The sequence below is a fragment of the Dermacentor variabilis genome, chromosome 8, assembly GCF_050947875.1.
Source record: "Dermacentor variabilis isolate Ectoservices chromosome 8, ASM5094787v1, whole genome shotgun sequence".
Taxonomy (NCBI): domain Eukaryota; kingdom Metazoa; phylum Arthropoda; class Arachnida; order Ixodida; family Ixodidae; genus Dermacentor; species Dermacentor variabilis.
In genome coordinates this window covers 151,197,909-151,217,001 of record NC_134575.1, presented here as the reverse complement: position 1 = coordinate 151,217,001, position 19,093 = coordinate 151,197,909, and the positions used below count along the sequence as shown (strand labels likewise).

At 48.3% G+C, this 19,093-nt stretch overlaps 1 protein-coding gene across 2 annotated transcripts in view; it reads right to left on the bottom strand.

The window, feature by feature from the left end:
• Positions 1-19,093, bottom strand: part of Hel89B (histone acetyltransferase 1) — a 392,774-nt gene that overhangs the window by 9,293 nt on the left and 364,388 nt on the right. For both annotated transcript variants that reach the window (XM_075703080.1, XM_075703081.1), the window contains exons 36-38: positions 15,819-15,950; positions 11,309-11,516; positions 6,126-6,217 (exon numbers count right to left, since the gene is read on the bottom strand). In XM_075703080.1, the coding sequence (XP_075559195.1) occupies positions 6,126-6,217; positions 11,309-11,516; positions 15,819-15,950 (432 nt within the window). The remainder of the gene's footprint in view (positions 1-6,125; positions 6,218-11,308; positions 11,517-15,818; positions 15,951-19,093) is intronic.

The window sequence follows — 19,093 nt, the reverse complement described above, 5'->3', positions numbered from 1 at the left end:
TGGGGGGAAACACAGCAAGCGGCGTGTAACAATTTTGTTGTGCACCAACATGGACGGCACAGATAAACGGCCACTGCTTGTAATCGGCAGAAGTAAGAAGCCCCGCTGCTTCAAGGGAAATCGTCGGCTGCCCGTACAGTACACCGCGAACCTGAAGGCATGGATGACCCGGGCCATATTTGGCAGCTGGCTCGAGGCCTTCGATACGGACATGCGGAAGGCAGGCAGATCGGTCTGCCTTTTTTTGGACAATTGCAGTGCCCATCATGTCGATGACGTGGAACTGGGAAACGTATGCTTGGCTTTTTTTCCACCGAACTGCACTTCCGTGCTGCAGCCGCTTGATCAAGGCGTCATTCGTAGCGTCAAGTGCGCCTACAAGGAGAGGCTGATTCAGCGTCTGCTGCTGAACCTCCAGTTGAAGCGTCCCACTGTAGTGGACATGTTCATGGCGCTTGAGATGATGGCCGCCGCATGGGTTGCGACGTCGCCAGTTGTGATAGCTAATTGTTTTAATCATGCCAGCTTCATTGCCACTCGGCAAGCATCATGCGCTGATCCAGTGGCATCGCAAGAAGATTCGCCTGAAGGTGCACTAGTTGACAGTGCTGACGGCGCAGTACCGCCATCGCTGGCCCACGCATGGGATGAACTTTCTGCCGTGACAGATGGTGTTCCAGATGGCCTTAGCATCGATGAGTTCGTTCATGTGGATGAAGGTGTTGTCGTCCATGAAGAGATGACTGATGAGGTCATCATAAGTAGCGTTTGCCAAGGTGCCGCCGACGCCGACGACCACCATACACCAAATCAAGAGAGGACTGCGAACCCGTGGGATGTGTTGAATGCCTTCGATGTAATTCGATCATTTTTCGGTGAGCATGACGACGACGTGGCAATGGACCACTTCTTGCAGTGCGAGTCGAGAGCAGTAAAATTGCTGCAAGGCAAGGCTCGGCAAAGTAAGCCGACTGACTTTTGGCAATAATTTTTTTTTTTTTGCAAGCCAATTCCCTTCCCTGTCTTTTCTGCCTCATTCTCGTGCTAACGAAATTCCCGCAAAAGCGAAATGTTTTGCTTTCCCCAGCGATTTCGTTATTGCGGGTTTCGACTGTACTTAAATCGAGGACGATGCAACGAGCTATGGAAAGAAGAATGATGGTGTAACGTTAAGGGATAAGAAAAGAGCAGATTGAGTGAGGGAACAAACGCGAGTTAATGACATCTTAGTTGAAATGATGAAAAAGAAATGGGCATGGGCAGGACATGTAATGAGGAGGGAAGATAACCGATGGTCATTAAGGGTTACGGACTGAATTCCAAGGGAAGGGAAGCATAGCAGGGGGTGGCAGAAAGTTAGGTGGGCGGATGAGATTAAGAAGTTTGCAGGGACGACATGGCCACAGCTAGTACATGACCGGGGTTGTTGGAGAAGTATGGGAGAGGCCTTTGCCCTGCAGTGGGCGTAACCAGGCTGATGATGATGATGATGGGCCGAGCAACGTTGGCAAAGGTTTTGATGAAACAGCGAAAGTAAGAACACAGGCCAACGAAGCAGCGCACGTCAGAAGCAGAACGTGGCACAGGGAAACTGTTTACAGCGCGAACTTTTTCCGGATCTGGTGGCCACCGGATGCGTCAATGAGGTGTCCCAACACGGCAATCTGACGGCGCCCGAATTGACACTTCGTGGAGTTCAGCTGAAGGCCAGCTTTTCGGAAGAACGCAAGAATTGCAGCGAGTCGGGTAAGGTGGCTAAGGATTTCATTGTACTGTTACACTGTTCTATAAGAAAATGAATATTGTTACCGGCAGAAAAAATACCGTATCGTCCGCATACATAATAAACCTTGCCAAAGGTCTTGCCATTACTTCTGGGCATCAGTAACACAAGGTTGGATGTACAAAGAACCAAGAAGTTACGCTTTGTCCATCACTTAAGCTGAAAAGTGAAAGGTTAAAGAAGTAGAACGTCATCGTGACCTGCTATCTGTAATCAGCCACTATATAAACGAAGCCACAACCTCCCGATGATGGCGTTCAAACCGCCAACCTTTTATATTGTACTGCTCGCTGGAAAGCGAGTGACCGGCCGAAGAGCCCCGCAATCGGCTGCCGAGATCTAGCCACTCACTCGTACACTCCGAGATCTAGCCCCTCGTACACTCGCTTTGAAGGTCACCTGCCCAGTAATACAAATTGTCGAAACTAAGTTTTTGCAAGCACAGCAGTACTTGCTGAATGCAACTGACCATCATCATCCTCAACAACAAGCAAGCAGTCGAGAGAACAAAGTACTGCCTTGACAGCTAGCAGAGAACAGCTGTGGAATACGCCAGAGAGGAGGAGAAAACAAGGTAGTTTAACTTCTGTATACAGAACTTGTCTGTTTATATTTCAGGAGGTGCTTTCTTTCTTCAGGTCACATTAGGAATTAATTGAACTGCATTCCGGATACACATAGGCATGTCTCACACCAAGCGATAACATTGCGATAGTACTTGGAGGGCGAGAAACGGTCCCCCCAAAAAACGCAAAAGAATGTAAAGTATTTGGCGACCCAAACGTGTTAACTGGCCCACATGGTGGCCAGTGCTTTTGTGCACAGTCTGTACCATATAGTGCGGAATATAGGGCGAGGTTTTTTCAAAAAAATATTACTAAAAGTTCACCCTTCAACTTATATACCGGCCCTTGGCACAACATGAATAGTCGTCTGGCAACGTGTAGGAGCGCAGACCTTTCGGCATCCGCATCGTTATCGCCTCCTTGGTGACCGACGCGGCCCAACTCGCGGGCGCCGCGCGGTTCTTTATTCTATGGCGCGGTGCACCCGGAGCTCGAAGACGGTGGCGGATTTTGTCCACAAGCATCGTGCCAGATCTTTGCCAGTGACAGCAGAACTCATCCACATCAAAGCTATTGAGATCGCCCGAGAATCCGGACTGCCCAAGGAACAATTCAAGGGCTCCATTTATTGGGTTCGTCGCTTCATGCGACGTAAGGGATTCGCACTTCGACAGCACATATCAATCTGCCAGAAGCTGCCAGAGGCATACGAGGACAAGCTGGTCAAACAACCCGACGACCCCAACCGGCTGGATGCGCAGGCCGCCTCTCGCCACTGTGGCCACATGGGTGTCGCAGGCTTGGCGCTCGCTGCCCGACGATATGGTGGTGCGGGCATTCAAGAAGTGTTGCATTAGCAACTCCTTGGACGGCACCGAGGATGACATGTTGTGGGACGCAGCCAGTGAAAAGCAGTCGTCTTCGGACGAGAGTTCAGACAGCTCAAACGAATGAGCAGGTGACGAGTCTGGCGGCACCACTAAATAAAACGAAGTTTTGTGCCTCATAATTTTAATGTTGACTTCTTTGCTTCAATGAAAGGGGGTCGACCTATATTCCGCCTCGACCTATACAGTCGAACACGGATATATCGAACTCGAAGGGGATCACGAATTAATTCGATATATTGAAAATTCGATATAAAAAAAATACAGGCCCAGAGACTACCTGTGGCGGACGATGACCTACCGATCGGCGCATTCAAGAATGACAACTATTTCCGCACACACGACGCAACGTAATGCTTTATTTGCGTGAAAAAAAATCGCTTATGTTGGTCTGCTTCTTCGCCTTGCAAATGAAATTGAAGACGCCAGCCTCGATCTTATCGAGGCTGTTCAGGTGCGAAAGCCCGGTTCCTTCCATGTCGCCGCAACAACGGCGAATCAAGCTGAACGCGGCCGCCACTTCAGCGGCGGAGTACGAGCGTGTAGCCGCCCCCTCGTCCGGACGATCTTCGTCGCCACTCGAGCTGTCGGCCTGGGTCCCTGCGACTGCAGCTACAATGTCCTCGTCGGCGAGGCTCGCAACAGCCTGAACATTGCTGTCAACGTTCACAAAATCGTCAGCAGACACTTCGGCTGGAACGGCAGCCGGGAAAAGGGACGACAACTCGCGAAACGCGTCGTCCATGCACTCGTTGTCGCTGTCGCCGTCTTCGCAGGTTTCGGGAAGTTTGGCCGTCACGAGGCCTGCCTTCCGGAAGCAGTTGGCCACGGTATCCTGCTTCACGTCTCTCCAGGCGCCCGTCATCATTTGAATGGCCCCCAGCAGGTCAACCTTAAGCTCGGTGCCCATGCGGAGGTTCACCAAAAGCCTATCAATGAGTCGCCTCCTGTAGCCGACTTTGAACGACTTAATGATGCCCTGGTCGAGCGGCTGCAACTTCGCTGTCGTGTTTGCCGGCAGAAACTTGAGCGCGATGTTTTTGAGCTCGCAGGTGGTGTGATGGGCCGAGCAATTATCGACGAGAATGCAAGCGTGACGCCCCGACTTGCCCAGTTCGGCGTCCCACGCTTGCAGCCATTCTATAAACAGCTGACGCGTCATCCACGCCTTCTTATTGAAGGCGTAGCGAACGGGGAGCTGCTTACAGTTTTTGAAGCAGCGCGGTGCCCTTGCTTTGCCGATCACAAAGGGCTGGAGCTTTTGAGAGCCGTCCATGTTTGCAGCAAGCAGAACGCTCACGCGGACTTTGCTCATCTTGCCCCCGTGACACGTGCTGCCCCGGACGTCGAGCGTCTTGCTTGGCAGCATCTGCCAAAACAACCCGGTCTCGTCGGCGTTGAAGATTTCCGCGGGTGAAAACTTCGCGCAAATTTCCGGCCATTCGTTCGAAATCCACTGCTGGATATCCTGGCTGATGACGGCTCCGCTTTCCCCAGAAATGGTTTTGCCAACTATCTTATGGCGGTTCTTAAACCTCTGCAGCCACCCTGTATTGTCGGCGAAGTTGTCATCACCGAGTGCAGCGGCAAACCATTTAGCTTTAGCCATTAGCATTGGGCCATCCACCGGAATGTTTTTAGCCCGCACCTCTAAAAACCACGCATAGAGGGCCTTTTCAACTTTCTCGTGGGCAGGAGCGCGCACACGACAAGCTCCCGACGTTCGTTGCTCCGCCGCTTTCGACTTTATGTCCGCCTTGTTTTTTAACAAGGTGCTTAGAGTGCTCCGAGGAATCCCGAAGTCGTCTGCCACCGTCGCACTTTTCTCGCCCGCCTCAACACGCTGAATGGCTTTCAGCTTTGTCGCAAAGTCCAGGTTCTTGCGCTTCTTGACGCTGCTTGTGCTTGCTGTGGCCATTGCTTCCGCGTCAGCTCACCACGATCCAGTCACACGTGTCGTGAGACGCACGCAAAACAATAATGAACACGAAACACAAGAACGCGCACAAAACACAAGAATTCACGTGCGTAGCCTCCGCCAACAAACCGCTCGCGATGGTCACCGGTCACCTCCGAGGGCGACAGCGACGTACGAAAAGCACGAGCTGTGGTTGGCTGAGCAAAACTCGTGAAAAAGCAACAAGAAAAAAAAGGCAAAAGGAGGAGGCTGCCGGCGCCCTCTTTCCTCTTTTCCGAGCCGATCACTATGGTTAGGCGGGGGAAGGATGAGAGACATTGAGAGAGAGAAAAAAAAAAAAAAAGCAGTTCCGCAAGTCGGAGAGCGTGCGCAGCGGGAGTACAGTCCGAGCCTCCCTCCCTCTCGCTCTCACATTTTCCGAGCATTTCGTGGGTGGCGCGGAGCTCGCGGGTGCAGCGAGTGCCGAGATCGCGCGGCGTTCTATATATCCAATGGCGGGTAACAATATCGTTCGATATAAACGTACGGATCGCTATACTTTAACACAGAATTTTCAAGGGGATAATTTACGAGTTCGATACAGACAATAATTCGATATATGTGGGTTCGATATATCCGTGTTCGACTGTATTCCGCATTATACGGTAGATGCTCGGGACGCCCGAGCTGATGCATTGTGGTCACAGTGGCTGCATCTGGCCTCCCAGATTCACTCCCAGCACTCACCAGGAGGCAAAAAAAGTGCTGTGGACCGATTGTCGCATTTGAATCGCCGAGTACTGCACCAATCACCCTGTGTTAGTGTGCATGCTTTCTTTTCTTGTGTCATCCAAATGCATCCATGCCTTGTAACCATGACTCCTTACAGTCGAACGAATCTAGCACTTTTTCCAGCTACCAGGCTCCCTGAAGTTTCTGGCTTTACGAAGCTTTCTCACTATCCCTGCTCTAGTGCAGGCCTTCCCACTCACCCCATGATCTTCTCTTCGAGGGTGCCCCTGGTGATCAGTCGGTAAACATTGACCACTTTCTTTTGGCCAATCCGGTGGGCACGATCCATGGCCTGCAAGAGGGGGGGCACACTGAAATGTCAGCATCTGGACTACAGCACAATCAACAATGATCCTGCGTTTTGCAACTAAATCTGTTGACATGCTTAGGAAGCTCTAACTCTGGAGGCTAGCTGCCTACATAAAAACACACTAACGAAGAAATTGTTTCTCTCATCAGCCAATGCACCGATTTTGACGAAGTCTGACAAAAAAAGAAAGTTAACATGTAGTCACTATAGCAAGAGGATTTTCAATTTATGCCGTCAATGTGTTTTTCAAATTTTTGAACATCTCAAAATAAAGGTCAAGTATCAAGTTTACAACTCTGCAACTAAGCAATAAAATAGGATATCATAATTCTGTAAACTGCACGTAACAATAGATCTAAAGCGAATGAAGTTGATGTATGGTAGTTTTCCGGTTAATTCAATCGTGACTGAAGACCCCGGATGGTGCCCACACATTTCTAAGGGCCTAAACATTTGTAATTTCGGTCCTAAAACCGGCATTGGCCAGATAATTCGAACATGACCAGTCAGCGTGCACATGCCTGACCTCTAGATGACCCCAATAAGGACAGCTTTAGCAGAATTATCTGTATTGGTGGAGCTTAGGGGACAATGAATGCGATGGACACGTGTCATCACCCCTTGAAAATTCCTATTTCTGGCCTACCTTAGAAAGATTTTCTATCAATAGTGGTAGCTCACAATGTCTTTTCCCGGTTTTTACTAGGGGCATGAGAATGCTGAATCGAATGAAGAAAAAAGAAAGCAGAATATAGTATTGCATATCAAATTTTTTCGTAAAATTTAATTCTCACAAATTTTGGGCAAGAAAATATGGTGCTGCACATGCTTGGGAGTCCCCTAACATTGCATAACAAGAATGTAGCAAACTATCAGCATCCTAGGGACACAGAAATCAATATGTACAGTATCGTCTACTCTTATTAAACGGAACACCAAATTAGCGTGCCAGCACTAACTACAGCTAAGTTCTAGTACAGTAGAACCTCGTTGATACGCTCCCATTATGTACGTTTTTCCGGTGCCAGCGTTCGCAACCGGGAACACAAAAAAATGGCTCAATAGGGTTATGCTCATTTTTTACCAGTTCATACGTTCTCGAAAAACACGATTTTTCGGCACCAACATTTGGTATGGTGCCAAACTGCGATCATATGATACGTTTTCTGGCCGCCAGATCCCGGGTAAACAAGAAAATGCGCGAGGTGTGCACGATCGAGAACAGTATATAGCTGCCCGCAGCAGCAGCTTCGCTGCAATACTCGTTTGCCCGTCTCACATGAAAACACCGGCGCACGCTCAGTTTCTCATTTTGGTGCCAGAAAATCCTCTCCTGGGTCGTCGCACATGGCCTTCACAGGTATCACCGCCAATCCTATTGCGATAAGCATCTCCGCCCTTCTGTTTCGAAGCGCATAGTGCCGTCAGAAGCGTAGCAGACGTTTTTAATAGGCGATAACCGAAAGGTGCTACCGTTCCTTGCTGCAGACTGCGATCGTATACGTTTTCCAGCCGCTGGATCCCATGAACAAGAAAAGTCGCAAGGCGTGCGCAATTGAGAACAGCATATAGCCGCCCGTCTCACAAGGAAACGACACGTGCAGTTTCATATTCTGGTACCAGGAAATCTCCACCCGGGTCGTCCCACGCCGCATTCACAACCATCACCGCCAAACCTATTGCATAAGCATCTTCACCTGTCTGTTTTACAGCACGTGGTGTGTAGTGCCATTGGTAGCGTACTGCACGATTTTAGCAGGCGATAATCGAAACATGCCGCCGTTTCCCACCATAGGCAGTGCATTGTGGGCATCATGTTTCACTTTGGTGGCATTTGGCATCACCCACGAGCTCAATTTCGTTTCGGTTTCCTGCCACCCTCTTAAGGGGGGACACAGATATTAAAAATAAAAAAATCTAGAAAAAAGAGATTTTGGAAGTGTTATTTTCGAAATATTTTTCGACCGATCTGCCAAGTATTTCGTTCCTACAATCAGTATTTTAGGCGAAATAATAATTTGCGCAATGAGTTCTGGCTGAATTCCAGCCAAAATGAACCGCAAAATGGCCCTTTCTTCCCATCGCGCAGCTGCCGCTTCGCGCTGCCTATCGCCGCCACCTCGGTCTCGTTTGAAAGAGCTGCCTTCCTGCAGCTGTGTGCCTTCCTGCAGCTGTGTGCCTTCCTGCAGCTGTGTGCCTTCCGGCAGCTGTGTGCCTTCCTGCAGCTGTGTGCCTTCCTGCAGCTGAGCTGCCTACCTGCAACTGAGCGGCGGTGGTGGGAAACTGCCACCGCCGCTCAGTTGCAGGTACCACCCGATTGGCGCACCACCACCCGATTGGCGGAGCTGGCTGGTGTCGTCTGCTAAGCGAGCCGGCCCGCACGCCACCGTCACGCTCAGACGCCATTTTGAAGAACTGTGTGCAGCCACTGAGAAAGGCAACAATGCCCGGGTCAGTGAGAAAGTTTCATATGCTGTACAAATTCAGCAAAAAAACGTAAGAAATTGATGGTTGGTATGTTAAAGGTCGTCGCACTTCCCCAAGATGCGGCGAGGGCGATGTAGAGGCTACATCGAGTGGAAGTTGGCGACAATAGTGCGAGTCCAGCATGTGCGCCAGCTTGCGAAGCCAACAGCGTCTGCGTCCACCGTGACACGGTGATGCTGCAGCCTTCCGATGTGGAGCAGAACAGGATTCGAACCGAGGAAAAACTCCAGGAACTTGCGTCAATGGCAGCGATGAAGAGGAAATCGGATTGTTTTAACCGAGACGGCAGCGTGGTCGACAGTGCTTGATGAGACTGCATTCACGATCATCAATTTGGATCTGCAAAACCAGCTTTTAAGGTCTGCAGAGTGCACAGCGTGTGATAGTGGCAACACTGAGTTCAAGTAAGGTGAGCAAGAATACGGCCTCTCTGTGAAACTTACGCTCTCATGTTCCAACTGCAGAGACATCGCGTCCCCGTGGAGCTCGCCGCGTGTAAGCGGCGATCACACGGTGAACCTATTCGTTGTAAATATGTTGGCTACGCATGCTATGCAGTGCACTGGGCACCAGCAGACAGCACTTAATGATATTTTTTCGGTGATGAACATTTCCAACCGCGATCTCCGCAACAAGACGTGGCAGCACTATGTAAAAAAAAAAAAAATTTGACCCCTGCAGCAATTCGTGCGGCCGAAGTGATGAAGAAGTGAGTAATTCTTTGGCCGACAGTGTTCAAGGGGCACTGAAGAGACATTTAAACAGCAGCAGGCAATTAGACTACATTCCTGGTGGTTATTAGGAATGTACATGTGTAAACATGCGCAAGAAATTTGTCAATTTTCATTAAATTTTGGCTGTTTGTTTATTGCAATTTTTCTCAAATTTGGCTCCATGAAATATTGAGGCCTCGATATCTCAACACCTAGAACAGTTAGAAATGAAATTCTTTTTGCAGAATGAAGTCTAATGTGTACTCTGTGAAAGATAGCAAGCAGATTTCTTACCTTTCATTTCAGAAATTAATTATTTTGCTACAAGTTGTGCCCCATGGTTGCCACATTTTGTGGGCTGTAAAGTATCTATTAATGATCACATTAAAAAAGTGTTTGCTATACTTCAATCCTTACTCCTTATGCTATCTAAACATGCCTTACAAATAACTTTTTATTGTTCCATTTATATTTAATTGAGGCCACAAACAAAGGTAATTAAATGTTAATTACCTTAAGAACTAATTGAGCTATACCAAAACTAAGTACATATTTGAAATCAGTGCAAAGATAGCAATAAGACTGACGAGTTTGATTAGTATATATGGGAAAATTAAGAAGCTTAACACCATGCAATAGGAAAACAATAAAACGAGTTTCGGGCAGCCGAAGCACTACCAGCTTGATGCGCGTCGCCATCTCGTGCCGCAACGATCCGCGCGACGCTTCGCATTACGTCGATGTCAACAATAGTTCTCTGTCAAATTTTTTAATTACTTCGGATCGTACATTTTTCCAGTCAGTACGCTTTTTCTCACCGTTTTTTTCCAAAACGTATGAACGAGGTTCTACTGTACATGAAGGTCCAGAAAATATTTTTTTATCAACAGAACTTTTTTGTTGAATAGAATCAAGCACTTTTTTTTTCTCTGAAGCTAATGAATTAGTGACATTCTGTTGTACTACATACCAATGCGGTTATCAGCTTAATAGTGGACCTGTGTTTGGAACAATCTTTTATTTATTGCAGAGAAAGTTATGCCTTCCCCCTTTTCTCCTATATGCAGAAGGGCTATGCCAACTTTATGGCAAGTGGGTTATCATAAGGCCAATATGCGTGACCGACGAAAGGACCGTCCATCACGTGACTCAATCACCACTCTGTGCGTAGCTGGCGCTGACGATAATGAGCAAGCGCTTTCCGTGCAGTTTCATTGTCAGATTCGGTGCAATGTGACATCGATGAAAGATTCTGAAATCTAAAGGGTCATGGCAAGTTCTCGTGACACTACCCTGCCGTTCATCTTTGCCATACATGCAACTGGGCCATGACACATTCATGCCTGCCTCGTAAATCCAAAGCTAGTATTGAGACAGGTTGCACACTTCATCTTATGGATGTTAGTGAAAAGGGACAATAGAGAGGACTATTAGGTCGCACAAAAGCAACCTGGAAAACTGGCACCACACACGCAGTGGTGGACAAAATGATGTCGTCCTGCATGCCCCGTCTTTCTGAGCCAAACTACTCGCAACTGTAACGCAGCATCGTCCCTCAGAAAAGAGAATCTTGAACGCTCACTGCAACATTATTCACACCACCCGCTCAGCCCACTGTCTAGAAAAATGCGAGATTCCGAGAATGTATCACAATGCAAACATACAGAACCCCATGAGAACCCAGGTTAATAGGAAGAAAAGGAAGAAATGGAAAAAGCCTTGCACCCTTTTTCAAATCTGTGACCACGTCATTGAAAGCACATTTATGCCTCTTCTATGGGGGGGATGTGTTTCACGCAATGTTGTGCCTCTTGAATGAGCATGCCAATGGGGCTCTACTCTGCCTTGGAAGAACAAGTGCAAAAGGGGGCACCTGTAGGTCCTTCATCGGGTTCCAGTCGTGCTCAACGAAGATGACCGTGTCGGCGCCAGTCAGGTTGAGGCCCAGCCCACCGACCTGCGTGGTCAGCAGCAGCACGTCGATGGAGGGGTCCGCATTGAAGCGCTGGACCAGCGCCTGTCGCTGCCCCGGGGCCACGCTGCCATCCAGGCGGAGGTAGCTGACGCTGCTCATGTGTGCCCTGCGCCGAAGACGAGACGGGATCGACGAGGTGCAAGAGTGGCACTGTGGTGCTGTACTGTACGCACGGGAACGCTGGGAGGCTTTGTACTCGCCCTTAGAGGGACGGGGCCAGTACAGAAATTTTTGGCTCGTTTTTATTCCTTTCCTATCAACTGCCGCTGACGACATTGGTGGTAGCTTAGGCACAGTGTCGCTCGGACCTTTTATCAAACATGAAAAGAAATGGCATTGCAATACAGTGGAACCCCACTGATATGATCCCATTTCGTACAATTTCTCGGCAGGAACATTCGCAATCGAGAACACAAAAAATTACCCAATACAGTTGTGCTTCTTTTTTACTGTTCCCGGAAATCAAACTCCCTGCACCAACATTCTATACATTGCCAAACTGTGATCGTATGACACATTTTCCAGCCACTACGTCCCGTGTAAACAAGAAAAGGCGCGAGGTGCATGTAATCGAGAAATGTAACCGCATGCCACCGCAGCTTCCTCACAATAATTGCAGGCCCGTCTCCCATGAAAACTCTGGTGCGCACTCAGTTCCTGCTTCCAGCATCAGCAACAAATTTCCTCACGGGTCGTCACACATTGCATTCACAGCTATCGCTGCTAATCTAGGGTGTCTACCAAGTTGACATTTCCAAATTCCCTGAATGAGCCAGAACTTTGTTTTATGTCAAGACAGGCTGACACCATGGTGCCCGATGCTGTCACTCTCTAGTAAGCATGTTGAAACAAAGAAATGACTTAATCCAGTTTTAATAGTAAGGAGTAACATCTATTTTATTTGAAATGAGAACAGAAGGAAGGTGTTAGTAAAATGCACAGCGAAAAAAATCGTAAAACTCATTCCAAATTGGGTCGAACATTTTCAAATTCGAATGAAAAGGAGATGCATTTATAAGTAAATATTTTTTTGAATATGAGCTATTTCTATCAACTGATAGCAAGCTCATCGGTATGAGGCCTGAACTTTGTCACAACTAAGATTCTCTCTCAGTCAACCTCAACTGTCGTGACATACTCTCAGCCTGTACACAACATCTCAGTGTTGGGTTTCACTGCTTTAAAGAGCTTATTTTGGTTAGGATGAGGGACACCTGTATCTCGGTGTCAGCCAACACTGTTTTTTGAGCTCAAGCTCCTTCAAAGAGGCGGCGGCAACTTCTTTTCCCGTTACTTCCTCATTGCGTCGGTCCTTTGTGTTCTCATCCGCCTTCTGCCCTACTTTCATCCCATCGATTATTTGATGCATCCTCTTGGTCAGTTGTACAGTCAACGTCCGATTTTCGGACTTTTTCGGGCCGCAAAAACATCCAAAAAATCTGGCAGTCCAAAAGAAATGAATCTTTACCTGCTCTTAAAGGGCCCCTGAAACGGTTCGGACAAATTTTTTAGACGCGTAGGGTACAGCTTAAGTAGAACATTCGCACCACAATTTAGGTGAAGCGTTACGTATTAATGGAGCTACAAGCGATTAGAAGCTACCCTCCTCCCTAGCCATGCTTTTCCTCCTCAACTCGTTCGCCGAGCGAGTGGGGCTAAGCTCCGCCTTCACTGGTTCAGCGTCACGATGCGAAGTCACATCGTCCACTTCCGGTTGTTTTGGAGCCCGCCCCCGCCCGCGCGAGGCCGCTCCGCTAGCCGCTTGGCCGTCGACCCCAAGCGAGAGCTATCGAAGCAGCGTGCGTTGCGAGCATTCTGTCGTAGCGCCGAACGTGTCTTGTATTCCGGTAACCACAGGCAAGCTGGTCATTTCGGCAAATGACTGTAGGCATAAACTCAAGCTGATGAAGGAACATTAGCGTAGACGTACGTGAGCGGCCTGATCGGTCTGCACGGTCCATACACTTGTTGGTGCAGCGCTTTAACCAGCCAAACAAAGCGCTGATATTGCTCTAACCAAGTGTAAAACATTTTAAACATTTATAAAAACGTGTTCATGATTACACTCCTGCGAAAAATACACACCAGCAGCAAAGAAGAATACACTTCGTTGCTGCTACTGTGTATGGTTGAGCTCTGTGCCACCAGGTGGCTGCACCGTGCAGACCATTCGCATTTGCCCTTCTGCTCAACTCATGGCTCATCCCGTTACGGCAAAGTCAAGCGGCCAGACTCTGTCCCCTTGCGCTTGCGTTTTCCCTAATACCGGACTCGGGAAACACTATTGCGTTAGTAATCTTCCGGTGTAAAGTGACGGCCACAAACGCGCAAATCCTGGCGCCGATCGGATAGCGGCAGTCCGATGCGCAGCAGCCAGTTCGCTCGTACGCTGCCTTGCAAAGGGACACGATGTCGCAGCTTGACATATTGCCAGTCGCTACGTTTGCAGTCCACAAAGCAACAAAGTCGAATCATAGTGCTCGCGAAAAGACTGAGACCGACTCTGACCGCGGAGCTCTCTTCAATATGGAGTACGTTGTAACACAAGCAGACGACACATGCTGTGTGCCGGAAGTGCTTAAGTGTACTGAAAAATTATTCTTGTGCATTCTCTTTATGTTACTTTCTTTTCATAAAAGCAAATTAACTAACATTCCAACTATTACGAAGATCATTTGTTTACCATAAAGTTGGAAAAATTATCGATCACGCGCCCTTGTCAGCCAATCGGATAGCTCGCCCCACTGACGTCGAATGGGCGATTTCGGTCATATGGGTAGGGGCGGCTTAAAATTGCGCCGAGCAGTGCGCTGCGATCGGCAGCGATGTGCATATTTAAAACCTTATAATAAATTACACGCTTTACGCGGAGCACTTAGATGTGTCAATCAATGATCAGAAGGACCTACTCTAACGACTCAATACGTTTGTAGAAAATCGTCAAAAGCGTTTCAGGGTCCCTTTAAGGGCTAAAATTGCCACAGGAACGTCCAAAAAAGCGCTTAAGGCATGCCAGTGCACTTATTAGGCATGCCAGCGCTCGTACTGTGACAGGAGACGGGGGTGCACGCGTGTATGATTACGGAATACATACTGTGTTTCGTGAGAATTGCCCCTTCCTACGCTTGTTATGCTTCACCTCCTAACACTGCTGTACTGAGGCGAAGCCAACTTTCGGAGATTGGCATTACGCAACGTGCTGTGTTCTGCGAGCTCCGAAGCCAATCACGAGGATTACAAAGCAGGAGTCGGTGCCATTGCTGACAGCGGCGAATTCTTTCAATGAAAAACACGGCACCGCACGGCAAGGAGCTTAATAGCAAACGTAGAAGCAGCTAGGCCTAACGTTGCCGCGGTGGTGGCTACGGCGGCCAGTGGATCTGCGAGCGAGAGTGCCGGTTCGAGGCGGCGAGATGATCAAAATGGCGGCGGTGGTGGCTTTAATGCCATTTCAGACCTGCAGTCAGGGCAATATACATTGACTATATGGGGTACGTGGTGGTGCCGCAAAGCCGTGCGAATTATCGGGCATGTCCGAAAAATCGGGCGTCTGGAAAATCGGTCATTAACTACTCTGGCAATACATCGTGCCGATGGCACGGCGTCAATGACGATTCGTTGCGATTCCTCTGTTACTGGAGTCAGCATTAACACGACTTTCTTTCAATAAAGTTACAGCTAATTTTCCCTGATAGAAGCACAAATTCCCCGAGTTTTCCTTGAGTATTTCCATACTATTCAAATTCCCTGAGAATTCCCCGTTTTCCTGGTTGGTAGACACCCTGCCAATCCCATTGCATCACCTATCTGTTTCAGAGTGCATGGGGCAACTAGAAGCACACTGTGCGCTTTTCGTAGGCGATAACCCAGACGTGCCGCCGTTGCCTGCTGCAGGCGGCACGAAGCGAGCATCGTGTTTTGCTGTGGCAGCATCGTATTTTGGCGTTGCCTAAAGCTCGATTCCATTTGGTTTCCCGTCGGCATTTTTTGAAACACTACGCAATAGAAAAAGGACAACATTAATTTGGGTCCGACGCCCTGCCAGCTCGATGCATGTAGGGGTCTAGTGGCGCAAGGTTTTGCATCGAGCGAGCACATCAGAACTTCCTACGAAAGTGCCTCACCCGAAGAAGCTGCCAACCCATGCTGGATTCGTGGAGCGCAAATGTAAGCGTGTGCAGTAACTGAATCATCAGCAGCTGTTAAGTGGATATTTCATTAATAAACCTCATATCCGAACCTTCATTGAACAGTCAACACCTTGAAAAAACAAAATTTCTAGTATTTTTCACCAAATCTTTGTATATTTCGACTTTCAGTCCAGCGTTCTTTCAAATTCTAAGGTCTGTGCTCGCCAAAGCCAGAGTAGAGCTGGCAACAGTGAGCTACCAATCTCCCTGGCACTCACATGAGCAGGTCCTTCTCCAGGATGTCGAGCATGCCCTTCAGCTGGCAGAAGATGAGGGCCCGGTGGGCATGCACCACGCTCTCCTGCTCGGGCTGGGCCGCTGTCCCAATGCCACAGTCCAGCAACAGCTGCCTGCAACACACGGGAGCACCGCAGAAGGACATGTCGCTGGGCCAGAATGGTGCTTACTTAATGGGGGGGCCCCTGTTGACGAATGTACCTTTCGACAAACCTGTCAAGCCAAGCATTGCATCGAGTTTTACTGTTTTACCTTTTATTATCACCCCGTTTGTGCACTTGCCTTACTTCAGTTTTTCTTTCTTTTTTTTTCATTTGTAAATTATTATGTGGTTGTTTGAGTTGTAAAAATATGATGGAGCACAAGGTGAATTTTCTCACAAGCGAGTGTTGTACTAAAAGTGCATCGACCACTACGTACACTACCGTCAACTTCGATATGGTGAACATTTTAATGAAATTTACGACTTGTCAAGTGTGCCGTGGAACTGTGACGATCGAATGGGAAACGTGGGAGTACGGCTAGTTGTAAAACCAAAGGTGCAGTGCGGCAACTGTGGCAAACTTGGCTTAGAATGGAGCTTGTGACGAGTTGTTGGTGCCACTAGCAAATGCAACCTGTTCGAGACTAATGTTCGTGGGGCACGTGCTACGCAGAGCACAAGAAATGAACAAACAAGGACGATAACGAAATCCCAAGGCAGAAAAATATTTTCGAATCACTGGCGAGCACCCATAAAAGTTATCATATTTACTCGAATCTAACATGCACTTTTTTTCTGATAGAACAGGGCCTAAAATTGCGTGCACATAAGAATCGAGTACGACCCTAAATCTGCGTTACCTTATTGCCATCGACATTTAAAAATGGCCGCCTCATACGCACTTCAAGCTTAGCTGCCGTCGCTTCCTCCACGTCTTGCAGTATGTGTGCTTAGGTCAGTTTACCGTCTGTCTTCTCGTTTTGTGCGTTTACTTTACTCTAGCGGCATAGAAGTGCCGAATGCAAAGACACACGAAGTTCATCACAATGCTGCATTAAAAGGAAAGCGATCACGTGTGCGGAGACGGGCGGAAATCGGGCTGCATCACAGGCATTCGGAATTCCCAAAACTTGCGTGTGGGACTGGCATTAACAGAAGGAGAGGAATTCTACTCCCGCAGCTGCTGCATACAGCGCGGCCCCTATTTTGAAAGCGATCTGCAACGGGAACAGAGTCTACACGTCTAGGTGCACCGTGCTGTGTTCTTGTTGGTTAGCTTGCTTTGAAGCGAGAGGCAGCACGAGGGTCAATTCGCTCGCTCTTACTACCGCGCTTCCTCACTCCAGCGTTCTGCTAGAGAGTTTCTGCGGTCGCCAAGTGAGAAGTGTTCACGTTTGCTTGTGTGCACGTGACACCATGCTTATTAATTCAGTTAATCAGTGAATGTTTACAAGCTTGTACACGGCCTATAAAACTACTATCCTTACTCTTAATAGCTGTCTATTAATTTGCTATTGCAACTGATGCTTCACCTTTTGGGCGAAACTGCGACATTCTTTATTCATCGCAACTTTAATGCATTGGGAGTAAATCTGTTTTTCCAAATGGGAGAAAGTTGTATTTCTGCACGAAAGAGTGAGGTGCACAGTACAGTAAAGTACTTTTCATTTTTTAGGTTACGGCAAACAGGTGCGCGTTACATACAAGCCCTTGGCAAAGTGAGGGCGTTCCTCCCCAACACCCCTCCCCCCCCCTTGGGGCGGGCATGATGGCATAGGCTAATGCGGAGCAGAACCAATTGCTGCATAGCCACACGTGAAGACGCTGATGACACTTTGTTAGGTTTTGTGCTTTGTGTACCATGCACATTATCCCTGTCTTTTCTGTCTCATTCTTGCGCCGTTGAAATTCCTGCGAGCGAATTTTTTCACTTTCCCCAGCGATTTTCTTATTGCAGGTTTCAACCATTTGGGTGTTTTGCAACAAGACCTCTCAGCCGCTCCTCAAAACAAAACGAAATCCAGCAGGAGCAACACGAGCCTGCACTGGATATTTAGCAAAATGTGCCAATGTAGTCAAGAACCTCGACAAAGTTGACAATTGTGGTAACCCAGGGAGCAATGCAGTGTCTTTTGATGAAAGCTGGCACACTTGGGGACATACAGCTGCCTGTAATATGAGCTGCAACGGTCAAAGGGGGGCGGCACAGCAGTGCCAACACACGAGAATTTTCTTTAATAAGTCCCCATAATTGACAGGGTGTTTACTTCACCAGTTTTTCACATGTGGTTGCTTCCATATGCAGTGTTGGGACCACCTACACCACGGGCAGCGTGTTGCAGCTCATATTGCAGGCGAATGCATATCACAGATAGGCATGGCATTCGTGCCAAAATCGCGGCAATCGTGCCAAAAAAGGACACCTTGTCCAAGGCTGGCCAGATGGAAGTAGAGGTGGCAATGATTTATTTCAGCGCTCCCTTTCACTTCATGGCCTCAGATGTACAGCCATGCTTTGTGGTGGGGACAGCTGATCGCACAACACCATCAATGAAGCAAAAGTGTATGGTTTCATGCATGCGGAAAAAGAGGCCTGTTCAAACCATATACAAAAATGCATAGGGACTGCAGTGGGGAACTTTGTGGAAAAGCACAAAGGGTAGAGTGGAGGGCCTATCAGTGATAAAAGCCGTCCGACTGGTAACCTTATCTCCAAGCTACTTTGGTTGGGCTCTCAAATGCCATTCTGGAAATGTGGACCACATGCACATTGCAATACATGAGATTGCACATAATGCAATGCACATAATGATTGCACATAATGCAGATAATGCACATTGCATTACATGAGATTGCATTGCAATCTCATGTAATCTCTACCGACGAGAAGCCCAACCGCAGCCTTTGTCCCCGTGGCCCTGATTCTTAAGGCAAATATAATGCAGCCATTGCACGGGACAAGCCCCACCAAAGAGCAAGCCCAACTTGCCAGAGGCTGTGACGGACTACGTCTGGTTTACAAGCGTTTGTCAGATAAAAAGGTGCTACGGAGAGCAATGACTTGGAACGCCAATGACACACTTCCTTCGGTCATCTGGAACATGGCGCAGAAAGACGAATGCGTCGCTGTTTGCTGTTGAGACAACTACAACGTGTTTCAACCTCAGAAACCACGAGTCTTGTTCACTTATACCACCCGAGAAGCAGCTTCAGCAAACATGCCAAGGCTGCCAGAGAGCAGTCGAGAAAGCCAACTGGACAGCCAGTTTGAGC